Source organism: Hordeum vulgare, chromosome 2H (assembly GCF_904849725.1).
Source record: "Hordeum vulgare subsp. vulgare chromosome 2H, MorexV3_pseudomolecules_assembly, whole genome shotgun sequence".
Taxonomy (NCBI): Eukaryota; Viridiplantae; Streptophyta; class Magnoliopsida; order Poales; family Poaceae; genus Hordeum; species Hordeum vulgare.
Genome location: NC_058519.1, coordinates 645148054 through 645157912, shown reverse-complemented (window position 1 = coordinate 645157912; position 9859 = coordinate 645148054). Strand labels below are relative to the sequence as shown.

Below are 9859 nucleotides of genomic sequence, written 5' to 3'. Positions count from 1 at the left end.
GTGTAGAAAAGGACATGTCACTCTATTCCTACGTTTTTCCTATTCCTACATTTTGAGAATCCTACGAATCAAAGAGGCCCTGAAACTAGTGCTGCTAGGGTCCTCAAGTATTGATTATCTGTAAACCATTCTTCGCTTGAATGATTAAAAAGACAGTTGTATCCCAACCCATCAAGATTTAATTTTTAATGCTTATATTATTTTTAAATTTATTTTAAAATTTTCGAAGATGTGCACTTAATAAAAAAACATGTTTTCGTCAACGACGAGACACATATTATGACTTTGTAAATCTTAACTTGATATGCCGGATCCGTATCTCGAAGTTGCTCATACACGTAGAATCGATGTGTGTATGCATTTATAAGGATAAATGTATGTGTGTTTATATAAACGCTCGCATCTTTACTGCATTAAAAAAAAGATATTGATTGGCTCCCGACCTTCAGATCACTACTGATGGACGGCACATATTATGGCCAGTGCTGTGACTGCGAGTGAACGTCCACGTCCGCAACTTGCTTGGCGCGCTATAAATTCGTCGACTCCGAGGGGGAGATCAACCACCGGTCCAACCACAGCGCCGCTCTCATCCTCCCCGCTGTGGGTGGCAATGGCCAGGCTCCCTCTCGCCGCTTGCGTCGTCGCCTTCCACCTCTGCCTTCTCCTCTTGCCGTCCTCCTCACTCCGCCGGCTCTCCGAAGCGGAGAGCTCGCTAGTCCGCCATGGCGTGGGCATCAGGCCCGCGTACCACTTCATGCCTGCTAAGAACTGGCAGAACGGTACGTAGGATCTCCATATAGAACTAGCTGCTCTCTTCTGACTGAATGAATTAAGCTACTAGCTAATCTGATTCTTCGTGTGGACTGTACATGGCCGACCAATTTGCTGGCTCGGATGATGGATGGATCATTCATGCATGCATGCATAATATGGTTACTTCCGGATGGTGCTGAGCAGATCCGAATGGTACGTATGCACATGCTCTTCTATAGATGATTGCTCCGCGTGCTTGCTCGATCGAGCAGTGAGTGCGCTTGCTTGCTTGCTTGTTTGCTAGATTAGGTGCTTAGGACACCTCACATATTGGACACTTGTGATTGGAGTACTGGAGTTTCCACCTTGATTTTGTCTTTAGATTCCCGTCTTGATCAACCTGTCGGTAGGAACGTTGCCATCCTTGGACACTGAGCAGACGGTAGAGGAAGAATGGAAGACACATCCTAAATCCGCCCATGACTCCGAGAGGGTTGCTCTGTGTCAAGTGTTCTTGTCATTGCACTGTGTGTGTGTGCCTGTATTGGACGTCAGTTTTTTATGCCACGTGAGAGCGAGTACAACGGAAGATACCAACTTTTTTTATCATTTGGAAAGCCTCGCCAGAAGATCCCTCTCCCTTTTTTTATCATTCCAACCTCCCCAAATTTCACTCTCTAGGTTCCACCACTTACTATGCTACAAGTTTTCCATAACTAACAAACATGTTTGATAATTATATTTTCTAAGGGATATATTCGCAACAATCATATTTTCTAAGGGATATATTCGCAACAATCGTAATTCCAATGCAACAGACACACCACGAGTGCCCATTCCCTGCGAAAATGGGTATGGATGTACAACGGACGCCCATGTTTTATATCCCAAAATTCAGAATTTTTAAATATTTTTCAGTATTTTTAATGGAAGTTCCATATAGGGGTACGTTACATCCGGGAGCTCCAATGCATTTTGCTGTGTAACTGTTGTATTCACAACAGTCATATGACTACACATTTGTATCCAATAATTCAATTATGTACATACATTTCCGTAATTTTAGTGTCATCCTTTTATTAATAAAAATTGTTAACATACTAAGCAGTAAGCACACAAGACAAGCAGGTCTCTCTCCCGGCCTGGACCGTCCGTGAGTTGCACGTTAACATCACTGGATACCTTGAGTTGTCGTCGATCTGTCTGTTGCAAGGAGATATTCGTGATCGATCTCCGGACAACACTGATGTGAACAGTAGTAACAACTTTCACTATTGGAGCTGACTGTAGCTAGTGCCTAGTGCTTGATTTTGATTAGTTCACGTGGCTGTATTTGGAATCCGATGAGGACGTTGCATGTCGGCACACTCCCGTTCTTTCTATGCGTGCTCGCACGGGCATTCCTGCGGCACCGCACGATAGATAAGGGTAAGGTGCGACACACCACACCATCGTACTGTCCATCAAACTATATATACATTGACCACAAACACCATCCACGGTCTATTCTTCAATAATCATCTGTTGTCGACCACTCTTCATTCTTCAACAACGATCTTTTGCACTAGTTTATTCTTCAACATGGTTTGCTTGGAAAATCCCCCCCGCAGTTTTTCTTTTATTTACCATACGCACGGTGTTTTTCCAGAGTTAATTAACCGTCGGTTATTTCCGTTGCATGACTTAATTACAGGTCCGATGTACCACAACGGCGTATACCACATGTTCTACCAGTACAATCCGCTGGGCGCAATGTGGAGTCCCGGCAACCTCTCATGGGGTCACTCCGTCTCACGCGACCTCGTCAACTGGGACGCCCTCGACACCGCGCTCGACCCCACCGCCCCCTTCGACTCCGACGGCTGCTGGTCAGGCTCCGCCACCATCCTCCCCGGCGGCATCCCGGCCCTGCTCTACACCGGCCGCATCAACGCCACCAATAAGGAGGTGCAGGTGCAGAACGTCGCCTTCCCCAAGAACCCTGCCGACCCGCTGCTCCGCGAGTGGGTCAAGCCCGCCTACAACCCCGTCATACCGCTCCCGGCCGACGTCCCCGGAGACAAGTTCCGCGACCCTACCACGGCCTGGGTAGGCCGCGACGGCCTATGGCGCATCGCCGTCGCGGCCAAGGTCGGCGGCATCAACGGCATTGCCTCCACGCTCATCTACCGGAGTAAGGACTTCCGGCAATGGAAGCGGAACGCCATGCCGTTGTACACGTCGCGTGCTGCGGGCATGGTCGAATGCCCGGACCTGTTCCCGGTGGCGGAGCCTGGCGTGGAGGAGGGGCGACTCGGAACAGCGAGCGGCGCTGTGCCTGTGAGGCACGTGCTGAAGCTGAGCGTGATGAACACGACCGTGGATTACTACGCGGTCGGGAGGTACGACGATGTGGCGGACACCTTCGTGCCGGAGGTGGACGGCGAGCGCAGCGTCGACGACTGCCGGACCTGGCGCCGGTTCGACTACGGGCACGTCTACGCGTCCAAGTCCTTCTTTGATTCGCGCAAGAACCGGCGCGTGCTATGGTCGTGGGCTAGTGAATCCGACAACGCGAATGACGACATCGCCAGGGGTTGGTCCGGCGTTCAGGTGCGCATTCTCCCGTCCCATTTCCAACCATTACTAGAAGTTCTTTCAAACTACTCCATCCGTCCCCATTTCCAACCATTACTAGAAGTTCTTCCAAACTATAATTATATAGACACAGAAGGAGTATATATCATTAGCTATGTTGTGGGAATACATTCCCGGTCCATTTCCAATCAACTAACTGATCATGCTCAACTATAATTATTTAGACAGTTCCAAGGAAGGTGTGGATGGACGGAGATGGCAAGCAGCTACGACAGTGGCCAATCGAGGAGATCGAGAGGTTGAGGAGCAAACGAGTCGTCGGCATGCTCGGAGCGCAGGTGAACGCCGGCGGCGTGAAGAAGATCGTTGGCGTGGGCGCGCAGGCTGACGTGGAGGCCATCTTCGAGATCCCGTCCCTGGAAGAGGCAGAGACCTTCCAACCCAACTGGCTGCTGGACACCCAGAAGCTATGCGCGGAGAAGGGCGCGTCCGTGCCGGGCGGGGTCGGCCCATTCGGGCTGCTCGTCATGGCCTCCAGTGACTTGCAGGAGCACACGGCCATCTTCTTCAGAGTGTTCAGGCACGACCAAAAGTACAAAGTTCTCATGTGCACCGACCTCACAAGGTACCGTACGATTAGAACTTATTTCAGATGAAATTATCGGCTGTTGCAAACCCTATATTTTTCTTTGTTTTAACGCCTGAACCTCGTGTTGCAACACATGAGTAGATCGAGTGGGAGAGACAAGGTGTACAAGTCGCCGTATGGAGGGTTTGTGGACATAGACATCGAGCAGCACGGGAGGAGCATATCTCTTAGAACATTGGTACTAATCTAAATTCTTCGTCAATCCTTTGCTTAAAATAGATGCATCGGATGCAATAGCATCTTGTGATTTTGTTCCCTTCTCCCAACAAATTAATAGATCGACCATTCAGTGGTGGAGAGCTTTGGAGGCGGGGGGAGGACGTGCATCACAGCACGGGTGTACCCTGAGCACGCCGAAAACAAAAATAGCCATGTATTCGTGTTCAATAACGGGACCGGACTCGTGAAGGTGTCCAAACTCGAAGCATGGAGGCTGGCCACGGCTGCTGTAAACGTTGTGCATGGCGGGCGACTTCCTTAAGTGTATAGTTAAAACCGACTCGGTCAGAGGAGGAACTACGCACTAGTTTAATAAATAGAAGTGAGGGTCGAATTATGACAGACTCGACCGCCACCTCATGGTGCGAGCCAGTATGACCCATGTCATTTTCCCCTGAAAAGTAAGGGGTTATTGTAGCAGCTTCAAATTTTCAATGTGAAAATAACGAGTGTCAAACACTTGAGGAGCTACACACTAGTTTAATATGTAGAAGTGAGGGGTTATTGTGCATGGCGGGTGACTGGTTAAAACCGACTCGGTCTCAGGAGGAACTACACACTAGTTTAATAATATGTACAAGTGAGGCTCGAAACATGACTGATTAGACATATAGCGGTAATCAAAGCCACACATGACGAAGGCTAGTGCATGAGTTTTAGATGCACATGTGTGTCCTTTCCCTTTTGACGTCGGTGTGAAGGAATAGGAAGCAACGCGGGGGCGATTGTGTCATGGTTGATGATGATGATCTGTTTAGTAATTTGGGAAGAACGCTATCACAACTGACCCTTTTTTATTGTGTTGTCTTTCTTATTTGGATTGCACCATGGGCAGATGTTGTCAAGATCAATGCTGACGCTGGATTAACTTTCCTCTATAAAGTCCTTTGAAATTCTTTAAACCAAACAGTCTCTAAGTTCTGATGACACGCACTACTATAATTGATCATGTAACACTATATGTCTCTATATACACCATCTTATATGACCACAAAATGAAGTATATATTTCTCTCATCTATGATATGATCCTAGCATTATCTCTCATCAGTCATCGTCGTCATCATCGTATAAGTAACACAAAGTCTAGTGTCCTATGAATTGGCATCGCTCAGACGAGACGGCGGGGTGGTAAGGCCTATCGTCGAGGCTATCGTTGCCACGGAAGCGATCCCCGGCATTGACGCCGACCTTACGACACCGCGGTCATGGCTGCTAGGTGGAGGTGATGACGGCGCAGAGGCTGAGGCTGAGCCCTGTCGCTGGAGCAACGCGTGCTGGGAGCTGCCGCCGGGGGTCCAGTTGCTGCCACCGGTCGGAATATGGTGGCTCAGCATGCCCGGTCTCGGAATGCCGCCGCCGCCCCGCATTGGCCGCAGCTCGATCTTGAGGTATGGCGGCAACCTCGGTGTCGTGGCATCATCGGAATGACCATGGCCATCGTCATCCTCGTCCTCGTAGTCGAGGGAGCACACAGTGCTGGTCTCCGTGCGGATGGTGGAATCGTCACCGCGCCGCTTCTTCCTCTTCTTCCTCGTGGCCTTGCCCCACCCGTGCATGGTTTCTCTGATCCTGTTGGGGATCAGGGCAGCCTTGTACTTTGATCCCATCTGTTGTCGTACCAGCAACAGTGTATTTAGCCATATTTTCATCGAGAAACAGCAAATGGGAACATGGAACATATGCATCCCCAAATGCGTAATGGTATCTTGATGATTCATTCAACTACTTTAAAACGTTGTTGTGGCATGGCATGTGAATAGACTGTTACCTGTGTGACAAGCGCATAAACAGGCAACGTACTGTAACTGCAGAGAAACTGTCCAGCAAACCTGAAATTATAGATTGTGGCTTACCATAATGACGAAAAACGAGAAAATTAATGGAACACAGAAACTAAGTATAACTTCTACGAACTGCTTACCCCAATACAAGGCGGCAGTAAACCAGTAGGTGGTTTTTGATGAAGCATGAATCATAACCAAATTGCCACTGCAGCAAAAAGATACAGCTATGTTAATTACCTCATACCACCTCTTAACTGAATTTCCCGTAAATACTGTTAGCAGCCAAGTAAGAAGTGGTACCCAGAACCAGAAGAAAGAAGCCAGCTCGAATGCATTCTGCAGAAATTATTAAACCACCACATGCATAAGTTTAAGTCGGCGCTTAATTTCTATCATTTGAGCACACATTAATAAGCATTGTAGGTTTACCTGGAAGAGAACAAAATGAATCAGCCACAGGAGAAACTTTGGTTTCTTGAACCAAAAGAGATCATCGCGTGGCTTTATCCTTGGTCCAAATGCAGTCAGCTTTGCACCCTCTGATGTTAAAATCGCTATTATATGCTGCAGTTTCGCACCGACTAGAAGAACAAGCTACGGAGCATTTGAATCCAGTTGAGACCATCAAAATTTGAGGTGAAACTACCTACATTGTCGAAAATATACAAGAAGCAGGTTGTGACTTACAGCAACAGGGAGGATGGCTATCCAAAAGTACAGGTTAGATCCTGCAACAAAATCGACATGTCTGACATTAGATAAAACGAGGAAACAGAAATATATCAGCTGTAGGAAGAAGAGTAGTTCACAGTTTACCATCAACATTAAATAGCATGAAAGCAACAACAAAGCCCCACAGTACTCCACTGCATCAAAGGATCAAGTTAGCTGATAAGGTTTCTCCAATGGGGAAAAAAACAGAGCACGGTTAACATTCATAAGCAGGCAAGCACGCAGACACACTAACCTCACTCCAACAATCTTCTCAAACTCCTCTTCCATTGAACGTATCATGTAAGTGTGGAAGTCGTATGTTGGTGGAAGATTGTGGTTCTGAAATTATTATTAAGTCAGACACGAGTGTGTATATCTTTCTCAAAAGGTATAAATTTTTTAAAAAAAAAATCAACAGAGTGTCGGCCTTTCAGGAAGAGCATTTCTACCAAAGATGGCCCAGGATAACTATCTTACCATTATGAAACCCTTGCGGAGGATAAGGTAGTCAGCTCGAACAACAGATTGACCAAATTGTGCGAGGAAGCAAAACTGTATAATGACACAACAAGAATCTTAGGTGATGGCTATAACAGTGAAAAAACAGTAGCTCTGTTACATGAAAGAAGAAATTTATGCCTAAGATGAGCAACAATAATTATTTTACTCAACATACCACCCACATGACAGCATTATTTTGACTCCAAAATCTGAATGAAGAGGATTTGGTAAGTGCTGGTGGTTGCCTTCTAGTTGCTGATGCATACGCAATCTCTGTTTTACAGGCAAATTAGAAGAGGAACCATCAGATGGAGGTTAAAGGCAACATGGCTAAGTATACAGTGGCACCAATAACTCCACGACAATGTTTGCTGCAGTTACAGAAGTAAAACCAAGGTGTATTTGATGCATCAGAATGTTTTTCCTGCCTAGATTTTCAAAACATTTGTTTAGGGAAATAAAACAAATAGGATCAGAAAAATTTATTTAGAGGAATTAACATGGTTGCAAAATTCAGACAAGATGAACTGCTAAAGCAAGCATAAAAGACATGCTTAAAATCTTCCTAACAAAACCATGTAACACATATTATCTCAGGATCTGTTTTTTCGATGGGACCATATAAGAAGCTAATACTGATTTCATTGTCCTCAATCGCTTCTGTTAAGTTACGCATTCTGAAATGCTTTTGTTTAAATTATGGTTTCTCACTTTTAGAAGCTCACAGATCTACTTCGCATAATGAAATTAGATGTGTTTCGGCATTGTATTATGTCCTTTGTTCTGAAAGATGAAGGGGTAAAGACAAGTACACTCACGGGAAAAAGATTCATGGTTATCTCTAAATGCTTCATCTTCCCATTTTCTCCATGTATGGACCTGCCAACATCCAAAGATTAGGCACGATATTCAGAACTTACCAATGCAGGATTATAGGATGCAGGAAGCAGCATCAATTTAACATTCATTCCCATCCAAATATAACAACCGAAGGTGGAAATACTAAGGCAAGAACCTTGAGTATGGCTAGCAACATCGTCAAGCAACTGTAGGTAACATGGGTTACTGCCATGACAAATATGAAGCGGTGGAGCTGCTCCAGACCCTCATGCGAAACAAACGACTCGAAGCCCTGCAACCAAAACGAGCTTCCACAATTACCGAAAGCGAAAGGATTCCCAAACAAGTTTATAGCCATTTCAAGGAAGCTTTCCAAACGCACCTCGTGGCAAGCCTGAACTTGATGGTACTGAGCCTTAAGGTTCCTCCTGAGAGAACGATGCAGGATAGCATCGATTACGTGGTTGCGCTTGCGGGTCAGGGCGTGCTCGGCGCTCAATGACTCCTCGACCTCCTCTTTGGTGCACGGGGAGAACCTGCTATTGTAGTACTTGGTGTCGATGCAGATACCGGAGATGATCCTCGACGTCGCCGCTAAAAGCAGGGATATGAAGCCGAGCAGCATCATTTCTACATCAAAACAGAGCAAGGCACCGTTTATTAGCCCTGTTACGCAGCAGTCGAAGAAGATAAATCAGAACAGGGGACAAACAGACAAACAACAGATTGATGGGTACGTACCTTCTTTCATCTTCTCCATTGCCTTGTAGAGCGGGTTCCGGTGAGTCTTCTTCAGCCACTGAACAGAGCACAAGAACAACATTGAGTCAGCCCATCCAGTGATAATGAGCAAATTGAGAATCGGATTAAAGCTTGCGCCGGCTGCAGAGCTGTTTTCAGCATATGATCTCTCATTGCAACGCTGCAGGGAACAACAAGGCTGCACCAGAAAAGCTTACGAGATCGTGCAAAACCTTTTTGCCCATTTGTGTTTTAAAATCGAGTAATTTTTGTTTGGGATTCAGTGTGCACGGAGTACAGTAGTAGGAAAAGTAATACTACAGGGATTTTGTGCCCTTTTTCTAGAAGAAAGTAAGTGAAGGACGAAATTCCGTAGCGGAGAAAAAAAATGAGCCGTTTGGGTTGTTATTCGGAATGGTTCGGACCAACTGTTTGGTGTTTGGTGGAAAAGGGAAGAACAGGACAGGAAAATATTGCAGGCAGAGAGAGAGAGAGAGTGGGGGTTACTGACGTTGCTGAGGCGGTGGATGGAGCGCTCGACGATGAGGGAGGCGGCGACGAGGAGGGTGAGCACGGTGGCGACGGACCAGGTGGGGGTCAGCGCCAGCGACCGCATCTCCCCCGTCCCGCCCCCCGCGCCGGCGCCCTCGCCGCCGGCCATCTTGCTCCCACCTTCTTCTGTACCGCGCGAGCGTACGTACCCAAGACCAACACCGACACCGGAGAGACAGGCAGACGGACGCCTCCTATTCCTCTGCCAGACCCGGCGCGCGCCGCCGCATTGCTCAGTGCTCACCAGTCAGGGAGGGGCCGGGGCGCAACGGCTACGCGGCGCATCGCGTCGCCGGCCGGCCTCCGACGGGGAGCTCCGGGAGCGAGAAAGGGGATAGGGATCTTGGAGGAGGAGCAGCAATACGATGCCCACCTTGTTCTTGCTGTCTCGGTCGTGGCGACCACGCGGCCTATATTTAGGCTGTCGCTCGCTTCTCCCCAATGGCGCCGCGGACGGCAGGAGGAGAAGAAGAAGAAGACCAACGGTGGAGACGGAATGCAGAGCAGGAGCAGGAGCGGATCGA

General features: G+C 47.6%; 2 protein-coding genes across 2 annotated transcripts; one reads left to right on the top strand and one right to left on the bottom strand.

Moving 5' to 3' along the window:
* The first annotated feature begins 567 nt into the window (after nt 1-567).
* On the top strand, nt 568-4671 carry LOC123428326 (fructan 6-exohydrolase). The gene is made up of 6 exons (XM_045112522.1): nt 568-782; nt 961-969; nt 2450-3348; nt 3558-3958; nt 4064-4160; nt 4260-4671. Exons 1-6 carry the CDS (start codon nt 614-616, stop codon nt 4461-4463), a joined length of 1779 nt encoding a protein of 592 aa, XP_044968457.1. The 5' UTR covers nt 568-613; the 3' UTR covers nt 4464-4671.
* Nucleotides 4672-5115: 444 nt separating this feature from the next.
* LOC123428324 (MLO-like protein 14) lies at nt 5116-9593 on the bottom strand. The gene is made up of 15 exons (XM_045112521.1): nt 9295-9593; nt 8784-8841; nt 8425-8672; nt 8218-8334; nt 8021-8081; nt 7378-7475; nt 7179-7253; nt 6955-7040; nt 6804-6853; nt 6675-6715; nt 6417-6581; nt 6288-6323; nt 6125-6192; nt 5972-6032; nt 5116-5810 (listed from the first exon to the last, which is right to left on the bottom strand). The coding sequence occupies exons 1-15, from the start codon at nt 9442-9444 to the stop codon at nt 5295-5297; spliced, it is 1830 nt and encodes a 609-aa protein (XP_044968456.1). The 5' UTR covers nt 9445-9593; the 3' UTR covers nt 5116-5294.
* Nucleotides 9594-9859: the final 266 nt, after the last annotated feature.